Consider the following 18,346-nt stretch of genomic DNA (forward strand, 5'->3'; position numbering starts at 1 on the left):
AAACGGAAGATACGACAAAAAAGACCTAAGACAGTTGAGCAACTAGAATCCTACATTAGACAAGAATGGGTTAACATTCCTATCCCTAAACTTGAGCAACTTGTCTCCTCAGTCCCCAGACGTTTACAGACTGTTGTAAAGAGAAAAGGGGATGTCTCACAGTGGGAAACATGGCCTTGTCCCAACTTTTTTGAGATGTGTTGTCATGAAATTTAAAATCGCCTAATTTTTCTCTTTAAATGATACATTTTCTCAGATTAAACATTTAATATGTCATCTATGTTCTATTCTGAATAAAATATGGAATTTTGAAACTTCCACATCATTGCATTCCATTTTTATTTACAATTTGTACTTTGTCCCAACTTTTTTGGAATCGGGGTTGTATAATCAGATTTTTCACAAATTGCTACCGTCATTTTGCCGGTTTGTTTACATTCTTCATCTTTAAGCATTAAAATTTGTTGACTGGTTTAAAAGCTTGAAAATTACATAACTGAAATGTCCAAGGAAGAATTAAATAAATGTCTAAAGCTATTCTGTACCTTGGCATGACGACAAGACGGCACTTTCTCCAAAAAAACCCCCAACCCTAAAGTCAATTCGTGCAGCCATCGGTAGGTTTTTAAGAAGTCTGCCGAAGCGGAAACGATTTTGTCGGACGTTTTGTAAAATAAAAATGCTCCGTTTCTCAAAATCCCAGTGAATATGGATAGAATAAAACAGTTATTCCACTCAATCTCACTCCGAGATTGAGTGGAATAACTGCTAAATATCCAGCTTGAATAATGAGGTCCAGGGTTAGCATGGTGGTCTCTCATCCACTTCATTCCATGTATTTTTTTAAAGTCTATAGAAAGCACAGTGACACAAGTCGAGTGTATGCCCTACTCACTAACCCTCAGCTATGTCGTGTACTGGTGATGCTGTCGTGTTGGTGCGGTTCGTATTCTGTGACACTTCTACAGCAGGGTGTATAAATATCTGAACTCGTCCTCTCTCAGCGAGGTCACGCAGGACGTCTTTAAGAGGACGAGCTCATTATTAGGACACTGTGGGAATACGACTTCTCTCATACAGACCTGATTATCTGACAGACGGGGAGCATGTCACATGGTGTCCAGTGTCTCTTGTCTTAGCTCCTTTCTAAAAAGCCATATGAATACATACACGAATTTATTTAATTTAGTGTTAAAAGGCACTGTTCGGAAAGAATCTGTTCAGGTACATACATGTACATTTACAGTACAAAATCGTTCTGTACATGCAGTAAATATCTAATTTTTCAACATAGATATCTGCGGCTTATAGCCCGGTGCGGCTTGTATATCTTTTTTAAAAATTTTTTTTAAAAATAGAGCGGATGCGGCTTATATACAGGTGCGCTCTATAGTCCAGAAAATACGGTAGTCATATTTGTATTGCGATTTTCTTATTGCACGATATATTATATGCCTAGTTTTGAGATTTAAAAAAAAAATCTGAACCTGAAATACAGATTTGATATAAATTGGGCCAAAGGTGAAGTATCTGCGATTTCCTGGGTAAAGTAGACGCTTTTTCTGAGAAGTCAAATAAGATAGCTAGTTTTCTACAATGAGGTTAAACACTTGATGCGGAACTATGTTGGTAATGTTTTAGCGAGTGAGTGTACGCTAATTTTACTTTACTGACAATCATCAGCCAGATCTTTAGCCTAAGTTACCCACTTAATGTCAACATACAGTGGTGCTTGAAAGTTTGTGAACCCTTTAGAATTTTCTATATTTCTGCATAAATATGACCGAAAACATCAGATTTTCACACAAGTCCTAAAAGTAGATAAAGAGAACCCAGTTAAACAAATGAGACAAAAATATTATACTTGGTCATTTATTTATTGAGGAAAATGATCCGATTTTACATGTGAGTGGCAAAAGTATGTGAACCTCTAGGATTAGCAGTTCATTTGAAGGTGAAAATCAAGGTGTTTTCAATCAATGGGATGACAGTCAGGTGTGAGTGGGCACCCTGTTTTATTTAAAGAACAGGGATCTATCAAAGTCTGATCTTCACAACACATGTTTGTGGAAGTGTATCATGGTACAAACAGAGGAGATTTCTGAGGACCTCAGAAAAAGCGTTGTTGATGCTCATCAGGCTGGAAAAGGTTACAAAACCATCTCTAAAGAGTTTGGACTCCAGCAGTCCACAGTCAGACAGATTGTGTACAAATGGAGGAAATTCAAGACCATTGTTACCCTCCCCAGGAGTGGTCGACCAACAAAGATCACTCCAAGAGCAAGGCGTGTAATAGTCGGTGAGGTCACAAAGACCCCAGGCTAACTTCTAAGCAACTGAAGGCCTCTCTCACATTGGCTAATGTTCATGAGTCCACCATCAGGAGAACACTGAACAACAATGGTGTGCATGGCAGGGTTGCAAGGAGGAAGCCACTGCTCTCCAAAAAGAACATTGCTGCTCATCTGCAGTTTGCTAAAGATCACGTGGACGAGCCAGAAGGCTATTGGAAAAATGTTTTGTGGACAGATGAGACCAAAATAGATCTTTTTGGTTTAAATTAGAAGCGTTATGTTTGGAGAAAGGAAAACGCTGCATTCCAGCATAAGAATCTTATCCCATCAGTGACACATGGTGGTGGTAGTATCATGGTTTGGGCCTGTTTTGCTGCATCTGGGCCAGGATGGCTTGCCATCATTGACGGAACAATGAATTCTGAATTATACCAGCGAATTCTAAAGGAAAATGTCAGGACATCTGTCCATTAACTGAATCTCAAGAGAAGGTGGGTCATGCAGCAAGACAACGACCCTAAGCACACAAGTCATTCTACCAAAGAATGGTTAAAGAAGAATATTCATCTCGTCTCATCATCTCTAGCCGCTTTATCCTGTTCTACAGGGTCGCAGGCAAGTTGGAGCCTATCCCAGCTGACTACGGGCGAAAGGCGGGGTACACCCTCAGGGGCTTCAAAGTTTGGGAGAATAGCAGGGTACAAATAATTTACAGCAGGGTGCAAAATGGTAAAATGTCTGCCAGCGGCAGACATAATGCACGCAAAGCATGCAGGGATAGATAGATAGATAGATAGATAGATAGATAGATAGATAGATATAGAGAGAGATATGCAAGTACGAATTTTTCATGGGGCGGGATGGTTTGGAACAGGCCATCTAAAATTGGGATAACATTTACCTGGGACGGGTATTTGAGGCGGGTCGTCTAGCTTAAGCTTGATTAGCGTTGTTACGCATGCCAGTGTTTCCCACAGAAATTTTGGAGACTATGCGGGAGGCGTGGGGGTTGTTTAAAATTGAGTGATTATGTTAAATATTAAGTTATTACTGAAAAACTACTGATTAAAAAAACAGACACTGAGAAATGGTCCTATAAACAACTTTACCAATATAAAAGATTACCAGGACTACAAAAATGCAGAAAAATAGGCTTTACTTATCCAAATGCACCTGTTGGTTCAAAAGTTAAAGTGCAGAGAACCTCACAGCACAACATGAAGTTACCTTAAAATATAATATAAATGCCTCAGCTTTCATGTAAGAAAAAAAACTATTAATACTAGTACTGTGTGCAGGCAGTCTCTCCTGAAGACTAAATTAAACAATTATACACTAATAAAATAAATGGCTCAGGCTTCATAGAAGAGAAAAACAATTTGAGCAGAATCTCACAGTATGATGCTGAAGCTGCCTAAACAATGGAAAATAAAATACCATTTTGGCAAAAACGTTGGCATCCATTAATTTCTTGTATTAAGTAAAAAAAATATGTTGCCAGATACTGCTGATGTTTTACAGCCCAAAATATGTTCAAAACCCGCCAAAATGCACTTAAAACCGCCCAAATTGGGCAGGAAAATGCGCAATCTGGCAACACAGGCGGCAGTAATGGCTGCACTCGTGTCGAGGATGTAAACACAGTTGACGCGGCAACGGACATACATGACATAGTGGATGTAATTTACGTTCACAACTTTTTTGTTGTCAGAAATATTTAATATTGAATTTTGTGACTCGACTGACAATAGCCGGCGGCATAACAAGCCATAGCCGGCGATTTGCCACCGGTGACCGGCTACTTTTGAGACCGCTGCACCCTGAACAAGTCGCCAGGTCATCACAGGGCTGACACATAGACACAGACAACCATTCACACTCACATTCACACCTACGGTCAATTTAGAGCAGGGGTCGGCAACCTTTTTGCCATGTAGTGCCAATTAGAAATTTTCTTGTTAGTTAGTGTGCCATTCAAATAGGTGTTGTTAACTATGTGTAATTAGACACCACACATTTTAGACGGATATGGATATTTAATGCATTGAGCAAATGTAAAACACCATTTTTGAATAATAAAACTACAGAAAAAAATTAAATAATGAGTGTCAGAGAACATTGACAAGTAGCCTACATAAAGTGGCTTAACAATAAACTGCAAATTTGAAGACAGTTTTTGAAGAAATTGTGAAGACAGTTGAACTTTTCGGGTAAAGATGCCCAGCAGGATTCATTGGCTTTAAACAGCAGAGCTCCTCTCTCACAGTCACATCACAATATCTTGCCCTCACTGCCAAACGTGCCATATCATTCACATCTACGCTTTCGTCAAGCGCAATGCTAAACACCGCTGCATCTTTTATGCCAGTTGTTTGCCGCACCCTTACGTTTTCTGCCATTTCACCAATTCGTCGCTCAACAGTTCTGGCTGATACGGGCATGTCTTTTACTCTTGATTTTATTGTCTCTTTATTTGGCAGCCCCTCAAAAAGACTATCCGAGCCGGAGAGAAAGGCCTCCTTAATGTATTCACCGTCTGTGAATGGCTTTCCATGTTTAGTTATGCAGTGAGAAATTGTATAGCTAGCTTCAGTGGCATTGTTTTTAGCTGAGGCAAAGACTATTAAAGTGTGGGCTTGCTTCCCATATCCGCACACTGCGCGTGAGATTGATTCGTCCCCATCTGCCTGATCTTTGAAAGTCTTTTCGTGCTTTGCCTCGAAATGATGTTTAACACTGGATGTTCGACTCAAAACACAACGTGCACACAGCACGGTCCCTCTGAGAAACGGACCCATATTCTTTGGTCCACGAGGAGAGGAAAGCCCGAACTGTCGGCTTCTTTGCCATCTTAGCGCAACTGCTGCATCAAGTGGGCCCGTCTCGTGAGAAATATGGGGAGGGGGAAGTGTTGCCAGATTGGGCGGTTTTAAGTGCATTTTGGCGGGTTTTGAACATATTTTGGGCTGGAAAAGGTCAGCAGTATCTGGCAACACTAGGAGGGGGGCGCTATATTGTTGTGTAGTTATGCTAAAAGAGCAGGCTCTCCATGCAACAGCCAATGACAGTTCAAGATGACGTTTGAACTAGGGATGGCGAAAATAAAAAAAAATCTTGACCGACCACCGAGCCTCATTTAGCCGGTTAAAGTTGGTTAACCTATGAGTTTAACAGGGATGCAAACGGCGCGCCTTTTAGCGGATGCCGCCTTTTTCACGGCTGAATCGTGCAGATCCGATTTTTTTTTGGGGGGGGGGGGGCGTTGGAGTGTCTGAATAATTTCATCAGAGTAAATTCTGTATGCTCAAAGGAAAGCAATCGGATCTGCACGATTCAGCCGTGAAAAAGTCGGCATCTGCGCCTTTAGTTTGTGTGGAGAGATATGATCTGCAATAACATGCATTGTTGGCTACAGACCGAAACATACTTTCAGAATGCACTGGCCAAGGCAGGACTAAACTCGATGTGCCTTCTAATAATAATAATAAAAAAAAAAAGTAATTTGTAAGCTAAAAAGCCTGTGTCTACACTTTTTTTTCTTTCGCCGAGTGGCAGCTGTGTTCAGCTGGGGCGGGACATGACTGAATGGGTTTTTCTGATTTGTCAGCTGTCTTTAACTGGGGCAGGAGGGCGGGATGTGACTGAATGGGTGTTTCTGATTCGTCAGCTGTTGTCCTTACACCGCGTGGCACGCCCCAAGCATTTACAACACAGAATTCCAAGTCCTCCGCTCCAAAATCGGCAGCTTCAAAACGATTGATTTTTTTTTTTAACCTTACCTTACCTTGTACCTTGATCAGGTCTTCATCCGTCTTTCAACGGGTCTGCCTGCTCACAATTATGGCCCTTTTCCACTACCCTTTTTCAGCTCGCTTCAGCTCACTTCAGCCCGACACGGCTCACGTTTCGACTATCTAAGAACAGCACGACTCGGCTCGCTTCAGCCCTGCTCAGGCCCCAAAACTCGCACGGTTTTGGAGTGGGGCTGAAGCGAGCCAAACCGAGCTGAGTGAGGCTAGGGGCGTGAGGAGACACTCCCCTGTGCACTGATTGGTGAGGAGGAGTGTCCTCACGCGCCCACACACGCCCCGCGAGCACGCTGGGATCTGTAAACACCGTAAACCCGGAAGAAGGAGAATTACGAGAATTATGAAGCCTTATGCGCCTCGCCTCATCTATACGCTCTTGCCAGTATCTGTTGGCGTTGTCGGTGACAACAAGCCACAGCACCAAGACCAGCAACACTAACGACTCCATGTCCTCCATGTTTATTGTTTACTATACGGGTCGTGAGACTACCACTTAAAAGGTCACTGATGTCACTGTTTGCGCCGCCTAACGACATCACCTGACGTCCACCCACTTTCGCTAACTCCACCCAATGTGTCCACCCACTTCCAGCCAGCACGGTTCAGCGCGGTTGTAGTCGAAATGCAACTCCAACAGCCCCACTCAGCTCAACTCAGCCCAACTCAGCACGGCACGGCTCAGCCCGACTCAGCCGCGTTGGTAGTGGAAAAGCGGCAATACTCAGATGAGATTTGGCGGACTTTAGGAGACGCCACCAATTTGCGCGATCTGAGGCAATGTGCTTCCCCAACTCAATATCGCTCAATATAACTGTTTTTTTTTTTTTTTTTTTTAACCGACAACCAAAAAAAAATTAACCGGTTGACGTTGATTCGGTCAACCACCGGTCAAACGGTCATCGGTTAACATCCCTATTTTGAACATTTCTAATGTGTTGAATAATTAGGTTTGCGTATCATCGTCAGTGTGCCACCGGAAATTCCTCGGCGTGCCAGTTGTGGCACGCGTGCCTAGGGTTGCCGACCCCTGATTTAGAGTCACCAGTTAACCTAACCTGCATGTCTTTGGACTGTGGGGGAAACCGGAGCACCCGGAGGAAACCCACGCTGACACGGGGAGAACATGCAAACTCCACACAGAAAGGCCCTCGCCGGCCCCGGGGCTCAAACCCGGACCTTCTTGCTGTGAGGCGACAGCGCTAACCACTACACCACCGTGCCGCCCCCAAGAAGAATATTATAACCCGTAATTTTGATATCTCTCATCTCATCTCATTATCTCTAGCCGCTTTATCCTTCTACAGGGTCGCAGGCAAGCTGGAGCCTATCCCAGCTGACTACGGGCGAAAGGCAGGGTACACCCTGGACAAGTCGCCAGGTCATCACAGGGCTGACACATAGACACAGACAACCATTCACACTCACATTCACACCTACGGTCAATTTAGAGTCACCAGTTAACCTAACCTGCATGTCTTTGGACTGTGGGGGAAACCGGAGCACCCGGAGGAAACCCACGCGGACACGGGGAGAACATGCAAACTCCACACAGAAAGGCCCTCGCCGGCCACGGGGCTCGAACCCGGACCTTCTTGCTGTGAGGCGACAGCGCTAACCACTACACCACTGTGCCGCCTAATTTTGATATTTCAAAAGCAAAGTTTAAAACAGAAACATTGGGGGGGGGGAAATTACATTTATTAATGAATACAGCAAAGTAAAAAAAGAATTGGGTTAAATGTGACGTGTATATTCAGTTACAATATATGAAATTCATACTGTCAGCTTCCAAACTGTTCTGTTTTGGAACGCTTAAACAGCGGTTATTGTGAGTGGATGGAGGGGTGTGGGGTTGAACTTTGTCTCTGCCATCATGGAGCTGGAATGTGAGCGTTTTATCAGACTGCGCAGTCGAGAGAGAGAGAGAGAGAGAGAGGAGGGGAGGAGAATATTCTGGAGCTGCAGTGAAGCACTCTAATGGGAGCGGGGGGGACGAGGGAGAGCCGAGTGAGGAGGAGGAACAGCGCGAGTGTGTAGGAGGAGCGAGTGAGTCGGTGTTATCTCAAGCATGCACACGGCTCGTTATCTGTCTCTAGCTGCACCTCTTTTCATGCTCCGCAACTAGTTTAAGCAGCGTGTGTTGGTGAGTTTTGTTTTTTTCTTCACATTTACCATTTGCATGTTTTTGTAAGCTTTGCTTTTAACGGAATCAATTGTATGATTAGAGGTGAAATAATGATGTTTAACAGGCTGAGGTCAGCTGAGTCGCTCCGACGCGAAGCTTTTCTCAAGCGGCCGTTAAAATGTGTCTCGTCATCATGCAGGTCTCCATGACATCATTTCAGTTCGTGCTTGTTAGGGCGTGGCGTGCCGTGCCGTTTTTATCTGTGTACAGTTTAGTGCTCCTGACCCTGATCTTCAGCACAAACTGAGCTGAATCCAGGCAGAGATGTACTAAATTCACTCAGGGAAGCAGTAGAACCACCACCGAAGCTTCCTCACGACTCAAAGCTACAGTTCAGTCCATCAAGAAATCTCCAAACATGTCCCATTTATCATAAATGTAGATGAAACATCTTTGGTGTGTGAATTTAGCTTTTGTAGTCTTGTCCTGGAGCTATAAGGTCAGTGTCACGAACAGGTAATCGAAGCACGTAGCTTTTCCAGTTTAGCATGGCGGCTAAATATGTGTGCGTGCCACAGTGATGTGTCCTTAGCCAGCTTTGTGATGTGGTTTCTGACCCTGTTCTGGATGTGTTGGGCTCCTAAGTGGTGCGACAGAAAAGTCCACAAGTACGAATCCTGATCATGTGACGGCAGATGATGGCCGGGAATCACGGGAACGAAACTGATCATGCTGTCTGGGTAGGAGAGGGGTGGTGTTTTCTCTCTCCGATCAGTCACCGTAACACTAGGCAATCCACAGTGTATGTAGAAGAGGGTAGATAGCATGTTGCACTGTCCTGTGACGCAGTTTGAAAAGATGAGTTTGGCTGGATACACATGTCTCAGAGGAAGCCTGTGTTTATGCCAGGATCAGACTCCATGCATTCAATCTGCTTTTGTCATGGTCGCCAAATTTCCAGCGTCAGGCTTGAATCTGAGTATCTGGAATAAACTGGCCTTGTCGGGTGACCTAATCGAAGCCCCACTACACCTTGACAAAAAGTCTAGCCTATCAGAATTATTATTATTATTATTTTATTTATTTATTTTTTTTTGCATGGGCGGCACGGTGGTGTAGTGGTTAGTGCTGTCGCCTCACAGCAAGAAGGTCCGGGTTCGAGCCCCGTGGCCGGCGAGGGCCTTTCTGTGTGGAGTTTGCATGTTCTCCCCGTGTCCGCGTGGGTTTCCTCCGGGTGCTCCGGTTTCCCCCACAGTCCAAAGACATGCAGGTTAGGTTAACTGGTGACACTAAATTGACCGTAGGTGTGAATGTGAGTGTGAATGGTTGTCTGTGTCTATGTGTCAGCCCTGTGATGACCTGGCGACTTGTCCAGGGTGTACCCCGCCTTTCACCCATAGTCAGCTGGGATAGGCTCCAGCTTGCCTGCGACCCTGTAGAAGGATAAAGCGGCTAGAGATAATGAGATGAGATGAGATTTTTTTGCATCTTCTCACCTAGTTTGGCAACTCCCATGACTTTCTTGACGTTCCTTCAGTGGACATGATTGACAATTTCTTGACTCTGCTCTCGTCCCAACAACTGGCAAGGACATTAAAGGAACAGTCCACCGTACTTCCATAATGAAATATGCTCTTATCTGAATTGAGACGAGCTGCTCCGTACCTCTCCGAGCTTTGCGCGACCTCCCAGTCAGTCAGACGCAGTCAGACGCGCTGTCACTCCTGTTAGCAATGTAGCTAGGCTCAGTATGTCCAACGGTATTTTTTGGGGCTGTAGTTAGATGCGACCAAACTCTTCCACGTTTTTCCTGTTTACATAGGTTTATATGACCAGTGATATGAAACAAGTTCAGTTACACAAATTGAAACGTAGCGATTTTCTATGCTATGGAAAGTCGGCACTATAATGACAGGCGTACTAACACCTTCTGCGCGCTTCGGCAGCGCATTGATACGGAGCTCAGATATCAATGCGCTGCCGAAGCGCGCAGAAGGTGTTAGTACGCCTGTCATTATAGTGCCGACTTTCCATAGCATAGAAAATCGCTACGTTTCAATTTGTGTAACTGAACTTGTTTCATATCACTGGTCATATAAACCTATGTAAACAGGAAAAACGTGGAAGAGTTTGGTCGCATCTAACTACAGCCCCAAAAAATACCATTGGCCATACTGAGCCTAGCTACATTGCTAACAGGAGTGACAGCGCGTCTGACTGCGTCTGACTGACTGGGAGGTCGCGCAAAGCTCGGAGAGGTACGGAGCAGCTCGTCTCAATTCAGATAAGAGCATATTTCATTATGGAAGTACGGTGGACTGTTCCTTTAACAGCAATTGGTTGGGGTCAAACTTGTACTATTTGAGTCTGACCAAGACGCGGTGAAAATTTATGGCGCTATGATCGCCCAGTCTGTCATGGTGACTACCGTAAAGGACGAGAGTCTTGTGTAATCTGATCCCAGTGTTAGCCTTCACCCTCGCTGGCTGGTAGCGATCATGTAATGGACCGTGGGCGAGAACTGGCAGGTGAAAAACGCCTGAGGAGGAAACGAGATGATTTGGACACGTTTTTAGCACGCATGTTTCGCAATAAGACTTGCGTGCTTGGTAAAAGGCAGCGTAACCTTTCCACACGTGTTCGTACACAATCTGGGACGGGATGAAACTCCCAGAGACACTATGGTTGTAATGAGATTTACTGGAAAAAAACAGTTTCAGGTAGGGGGCGTGGCCTGAAATTTGAAGGCACAGCTGTATGTAAAGTGATTTGCATAATGCTATTTTACGAAACCTGTTGAACTTCCTGAACCATCGAGAGTGTGGTGAGGTTAGACATGATGGCTAATCTGGGGTCTGTCTGCTTCCGTTACTTGTTTGTGTGTTTTACGCTGTGCTGATCGCGGGCGTGGTCTGGTGGTATTGTTTTGCAGCTCCAGTAAATCGACTGATCCATTTCCCCCATTAGTCGCTGCGATGTGCTGGTGATGTGCTCTGCTGTTTCTCCCTACTGTCTGTCTTGACGGTCTGTCTCACTCTCGTTGCCTCGACAACGGTCTCTTTTCGTGTACATCATTGCAAGTCTCCTCATTTCCTGTCTCACTCCCATCACCCCCCTGTTTTGGCTGTATTCTGGGTTTTTTGGCTGCTGTAACAAAGCCGCGTATTGATTTTAGCACAGCAGTGTCACGGCACAGCCTCTGCGGTTTATTCCCCTTGGTAAAAACGTGTCCCCGCTTGACGCCTCACGCCCACTGACCTTGACTTCATCAGACTTTTCTTGCCTTATTCCTGTCACATGACTTCCTGGCTGTGTGAAGAGCGTGTTTATCAATGAGTAGATTTATCACTGTTTTCAGGATGATCAGGGATCGGGTCTCTCAACCGCTCCCAGGCTCTTAAACAGCTTTCACAAGTGCGAAAATGACTTAAATGACCTTTTGAATTCCTTGTGACGTACAGGAAGTCTGTATTTCTGTTTAGCGTTTAAAGGCAAGGCAAGTTTATTTATATAGCACATTTCATACACAATGGCAGTTCAATGTGCTTTACAGAAGTAAAAACAAAAACAGTAAACAATAGAGAAATAAAATTACATAAAATAATTGTATTTTTATTCTAAAACAATTAATTAAAAGAATTAAAAGAAAATAATAAGAATTAAACAATAGTAGAAATAAAATAATAAAATGAAGTAGAAATAGGAGAAAAAAAAGAAACCAGCAGAATAGAATAAAGAATAAAATAGAATAAAGTTAAAATTAAAGTAAATTTAAAACATGCAGAGAAAGTAAAAATTATAAAAAAAGAAGACAATATTAATTATTTAACAGAAAGCATCTAAAGCATTTAAAGATAATGTTGCTGTCGCGATGAGGAATCCGAAATCGGCGGTGATGAGAATATGTGAAAGGCTTTGCGTCACACGTGGCCTAGTGGATTTTTCTCGATCCATTTGTCACTGTGACATCTGTGCCGTTCCTCTGTAAATGGTACTGCAGAGCCCCCACGTTCCCTGAAAATCCACTCCGTCTGAAGCTGGGGAGGAGCGGAATTTCCGGAATACCGAGAATAATTTCCCTAATACAGGCGTGGCCCTTTTTCCTGCTCCACATGTAGCGGTTACTTCTAGATCTCTGCAAACTGAAAGGGGCACAGCTGAGGGGGTGTTTTGAGAGGGTGGGTGGGCCGGTGATGAGAGGGGGGGAAGGTTATTCCCAGGGGGGCTGACCGCAGCAGTATCTTTTGTGCTGTTTGTTCAGAGGCGTGTGGAATTTCTGCTCACGCTGCTCGTATACTCAGCTGTTCACTGGCCCATGCGGGTTTAAACCTGTGTGCCTTAAACGCAATTTTAGACGTCTGATTACAGAACACTACAGAAAATGATTCTCTTGTTCTATTAGCGGATTTATTTAGCCGCTTGTAGAAAAAAAATACTTCTTAATTATTACAAACCAGTAGAACAGTACAATAGGGCTGGGCAATGTGGTGATAAATCGATATCGTGATAAATTGTCATGATACAATTTTCTGCGAGATAGTGATTTATCTGTTGTTTTTTTTTAAATCACAAGTCGATTTACGTCGAAAGATTTTTGTACAGATTCTTCTTCTGCTTGATGTTTGTGTTAAATCATTACATCTTGTCGACATTAAATCAAAGTATCATCCACCTTAAAACACAGCATTACAGTTTTGCTGACACTTTTGTAAGCAAACCTGTATGTCACGATGCATATTGTTTAACATTTCTAGTCTTAAGATTAATAATAACGAGTTATTGGGTAAATTGAATTAGGTATTTTTAAGTTATTCCACAAAATCGAGTCGTACATGAGCTGATAACCGACGAAGCGAAATAGCGCCGAGTCGGCTATAATCCGTGTCCGATGAGCGAGTGGAATAACTGTTTTATTCTCTCCGCATTCACTGGATTTTGAGAAACGGAGCATTTTTATTTTTTGCAAATTCGATAAATATAAACTACATACAAAATGTCCGACAGCATCATTTCCGCTTCGAATATAAACAAAGTGGGGAAAATGACCATAGCAATTTGTGAAAAATGCGATTCATGATGATTCTTAAAAAATAAAAAGATACGTTCTTACCATCATATATATATATATATATATATATATATATATATATATATATATATATATATATTTATATTTTTTATTATTCCATATTTTGTTGCTTTTTTTTGGGGGGGGGATTTTGTTTTCGAGTGGAGTTTTTATTTTATCCTCGGTTGGTTCAGCAACACGCTCTGATATTTTGTTTTTTCTTTATTCACGGTAAATGAGCTGATTAGGCCATCCTTAAAAAAAATCCGTTTCCTGTCCACTGGGTGGGCAAAAAAAATTTCGGGAGGGAGGGATTTATTTTATTTTATTTTTTTATTATATATGGATGGATAAGAAATCGCAATGCTGTGTTTGCTTTTTCTTTCAGTACTTTATTACAAAAGCAGACACATTTAATAAAATATGACAGTTAAATCAACTGAAACTTGTACAAAAACTTTAAGTTAGCATTTTAAATGCTGACTGCAACATTTGCAAAACTTTTACAAAGGTACTTAAAATGTCCGACACACGGACTTTTTGTAGTTCTAAATCGAGCGTTAGGCCGAGTTCGGATGAAATTACACTATTAAAATGATCACTGAATGATTTGTTTTTCTGAATCTTTACTATTTTGTTGTTCGCTAGAATACCATTTTGCGATTTCACACTTAAGCAAATGTTTGAAAACTCTGGATCTCCTTCCTTCATGGTGGCTGCCATTTTTTTGTGCCGCACGGCGCATGCGCAGAGCTGATTCGACAGGGCTTTCCACAAGCGCAGGCTGCGGCCACGCAATTAAGTCCAGCCGGCTACTTTAATGACTATTATTTTTGTAGCCCACAGGCTCTAAATATTAATTTTCGATTTTAATAAAATTAAATGTTTATCTAACGGACTGACAATGTCAAACTGAACTGTTGATCAAGGGAGAGTAACTCATCCGCACTCCGACATGCGGTGTGCGCGCGCACTCAGCTGCATGAATGTATCATGCACCGAAAATAAGAGATTTACAAGCCAGGAACGCCTCATGATGCAATACGCAAGAAAAGAAAGAAGATTTACTGCCATTTTACTTTGTATTTGAGTAAAGTGAATAAATAAATGGTCTGTGGAAAATACATTTAATCCTGGGAACTGCGTGCACAGGAGTTTATTTTGTGTTTACTCCCCCCCGGCTACTTATTTGTCATGGCTGGCTAGTATGAGCCTTAGTGGAAAGCCCTGGGAATGCGGAAATGTCAAGTTCAATTTTAGATTTACGAACCTGAAAAAAATGTCGAAAAACCGGCATTAAAAAAAAAATTTCACCTGCACAAACGGCACTCACCCGGCCGGTGGACCGGAAACAGAACATTTTTTAATAATGGCCTCAGCCTAGTAGTAGAGTAGCCAATCAGAGCGCGCGATTGCTTATATCCAGAGAATGTGGATGGAATAAATTACGGAGAATTATACTGACCACAGTGGGGTATAAATATTTTTTTCTCCCTCCATTCTGGTTGCTAAAATGCGATTACTCGAGGCACTTAAATTGAGGAAGTGTTTAATTTAAAAAGTTGTCATTTTTTAATTTTTGTCTTGTATTACTTTTGAAACTCCAGTCAACCTTTTAAATTGTAAGAAAATATAAACATGTCCTGTTGAGATTCACAAATATTTGTGCGTGCGCGCACGTGTGTTTCCTAGAGAATGGATACCAGCGGCGTGAAAGTTCTCGAGACAGCCGATGACATCCAGGAGCGTCGGCAGCAGGTCCTGGACCGTTACCGGCGCTTTAAGGAGCTGTCAGTGGTGCGCAGGCAGAAACTAGAGGACTCGTACCGCTTCCAGTTCTTTCGCCGCGATGCAGACGAGCTGGAGAAATGGATCCAGGAGAAGCTGCAGATCGCTTCTGATGAGAACTACAAGGACCCCAGCAACCTTCAGGTGTGTAGTTACAGGATACAGAGCCAGTGGTTTATGGAGGATTGTTTAGTTCTTTAATCGAGGTTATGGTAATGGGTTTGCAGAACATTTGCCTAATGGCTCATGCCAAGTGTATTCCATACCTTTTTATATTTAAAGTGCTCCTGAAATCAAAATGAGCGTTTCACAGGATTTTGTTCCTGACCTTTAGTGTTATGGACACCAGTAGGACAGTAGGCTAGATCTAAAGGGGGAAAAAAAATTGGTGTTATCCTCGTTCTAATATTACAGTTCATCACGTCTGGGTAAATATTACAATTTTCCTTTCGTACTAGACTTGTTTGTCGATTTAAAGTGCATATTCTGGACGAATTTCTTTTTTTTTTATATGAAAGTATGTCTCTTTACACACCCATCCAGAAGGGTAATTTTGCACAAGGCCATCTGTCTACAGCAGAAAAAAATAAAATAAAAAAACGTGTCTGGAAGAATCCCAAGGGAGTCTGGAGCCAGATTCGTGACGTCACCTGCGGAAGCGCCAGCAGGCTGCGTGAGCTTTGCACGGTTTCATGTAGACCAAGCGCTCCCATTTCTCTCTCATTGTCCGGTCTTTTGGAAAACGATGAGTACTAATCCCATCAGGATTGGTGTTGCTACAGCCTCCTACGATACATCTGTTAACCATTTTAATAATTACGTGATGACGAAGAAATTTGCAGAAAACCACCAGGTCGTTTTCTCATAAACAAACCAGCGCTGATGTAGGGTTCAGATGGAGGCGTCCCGCACGCGATGTCATGAAAATCAACATTTGCCGGGAAATCCAAATGCCAAGTTTTTTCAGAGGCGGACCAATTCGCCTCAAATGGCTTGATTTCAACTGAATTTTTCTGGTATTGCGCAAGGTAAAAAAAAATTGCACAGAATGCAGAATGTTACAGATATTTGACCAAAGTTTAATATAAAATAGGAGAATTACATTGATCTTGCTCCTGAATTTACCCGTGATATGCACTTTAAACTTTCTCTAGAATGTAAATATCCTATCCGTGTGTGTGTGTTTCGCTCTATGGTACCAGCTCATTCACAGTAAACATGGTTCGCTGGTGTGTTATTTGCTGCGCATCGTCCTGCATGCTCTTCCCTTTTCCAAACATCGCTTAGCAGAGAAAGCGTGATGGAATAACATCATTTTATTGCCCACTCGGACACATTAAATGCCTCCCTGTGGTGACCCTGTGGGTGCGTCAGCATCTGCACTGCTGAGAAATCCTTCACCGTTCAAAACGGAGGCTCTCGTTTAACTCCTTTCTCCAAATTCAGCTACTTCACTAAGCTCCGGTCAGGTTTGTTTAGATTCAGCGTAGCTGTGGCGTTTTCTCAAATGCAGTCGGCTGTTGCGTAAATCACTTAAGCACTTCACTCGCTGCAACTCTAACTGCCTGTTTCAAAATCTCAAAGTTCATGATGCAACCTTCTCAACTGGATGTAGGTCTGGTTAAATATGATGGTGTCCTCTTTAGCACATATTGACCTTTGTCCTATAATCACTCTTGCTTTCCGTTTTAAGAAATGCCTTGTAGACACTTCGGCTGCTGGATCGGTTTGTTATAAAACGTGTGACCGGCCACGTCTTGCCAGTAAAGCGTGATAACATGAAGACTTTGCCCATTCAAATCAAATTTCATGACCGTAGTGGAAATAAAACTGGTTATTCTGTCCACATTCACTGGATATGAGCAACCGCACGCTCTGATCAGCTACTCTACTACTAGGCTATCAGCTCGTATACCGTGAGTAGAGAGAAACAAAATGGCGGCGCGTGTTGCTGAACCAACCGAGGACGAAATAAAAACTATTTGAAAACGAAACCTGAAAAAAAACAAAATATGGGAAAAAGTATTTGATGGTAAGAACGTGTAAACACCCCCCCCCCCCCCCCCCCCAAAAAAAAAAGTAATACTACAACCCCGATTCCAAAAAAGTTGGGACAAAGTACAAATTGTAAATAAAAACGGAATCCAATAATTTACAAATCTCAAAAACTGATATTGTATTCACAATAGAACATAGACAACATATCAAATGTCGAAAGTGAGACATTTTGAAATTTCATGCCAAATATTGGCTCATTTGAAATTTCATGACAGCAACACATCTCAAAGTTGGGACAGGGGCAATAAGAGGCTGGAAAAGTTAAAGGTACAAAAAAGGAACAGCTGGAGGACCAAATTGCAACTCATTAGGTCAACTGGCAATAGGTCATTAACATGACTGGGTATAAAAAGAGCATCTTGGAGTGGCAGCGGCTCTCAGAAGTAAAGATGGGAAGAGGATCACCAATCCCCCTAATTCTGCGCCGACAAATAGTGGCGCAATATCAGAAAGGAGTTCGACAGTGTAAAATTGCAAAGAGTTTGAACATATCATCATCTACAGTGCATAATATCATCAAAAGATTCAGAGAATCTGGAAGAATCTCTGTGCGTAAGGGTCAAGGCCAGAAAACCATACTGGGTGCCCGTGATCTTCGGGCCCTTAGACGGCACTGCATCACATACAGGCATGCTTCTGTATTGGAAATCACAAACTGGGCTCAGGAATATTTCCAGAGAACATTATCTGTGAACACAATTCACCGTGCCATCCGCCGTTGCCACCAAAAACTCTATAGTTCAAAGAAGAAGCCGTATCTAAACATGATCCAGAAGCGCAGATGTCTTCTCTGGGCCAAGGCTCATTTAAAATGGACTGTGGCAAAGTGGAAAACTGTTCTGTGGTCAGACGAATCACAATTTGAAGTTCTTTATGGAAATCAGGGACGCCGTGTCATTCGGACTAAAGAGGAGAAGGACGACCCAAGTTGTTATCAGCGCTCAGTTCAGAAGCCTGCATCTCTGATGGTATGGGGTTGCATTAGTGCATGTGGCATGGGCAGCTTACACATCTGGAAAGACACCATCAATGCTGAAAGGTATATCCAGGTTCTAGAGCAACATATGCTCCCATCCAGACGACGTCTCTTTCAGGGAAGACCTTGCATTTTCCAACATGACAATGCCAAACCACATACTGCATCAATTACAGCATCATGGCTGCGTAGAAGAAGGGTCCGGGTACTGAACTGGCCAGCCTGCAG

The 18,346-nt window shown here is 42.9% G+C and overlaps 1 protein-coding gene across 7 annotated transcripts in view; it reads left to right on the plus strand.

Annotated features, from left to right (window-relative positions):
• sptan1 (spectrin alpha, non-erythrocytic 1) overlaps positions 1-18,346 on the plus strand; it is a 120,156-nt gene that overhangs the window by 36,002 nt on the left and 65,808 nt on the right. For 6 of the 7 annotated variants that reach the window (XM_060935989.1, XM_060935994.1, XM_060935993.1 and 3 more), the window contains exon 2: positions 14,989-15,228. In XM_060935989.1, coding sequence (XP_060791972.1) covers positions 14,992-15,228 — 237 coding nt within the window. In that variant the 5' untranslated portion in view covers positions 14,989-14,991. Of the gene's footprint in view, positions 1-8,140; positions 8,247-14,988; positions 15,229-18,346 lie in introns of those variants that run through there. The other variant, XM_060935991.1, reaches the window with a different exon arrangement.

Source organism: Neoarius graeffei, chromosome 12 (genome assembly GCF_027579695.1).
Source record: "Neoarius graeffei isolate fNeoGra1 chromosome 12, fNeoGra1.pri, whole genome shotgun sequence".
Taxonomy (NCBI): Eukaryota; Metazoa; Chordata; class Actinopteri; order Siluriformes; family Ariidae; genus Neoarius; species Neoarius graeffei.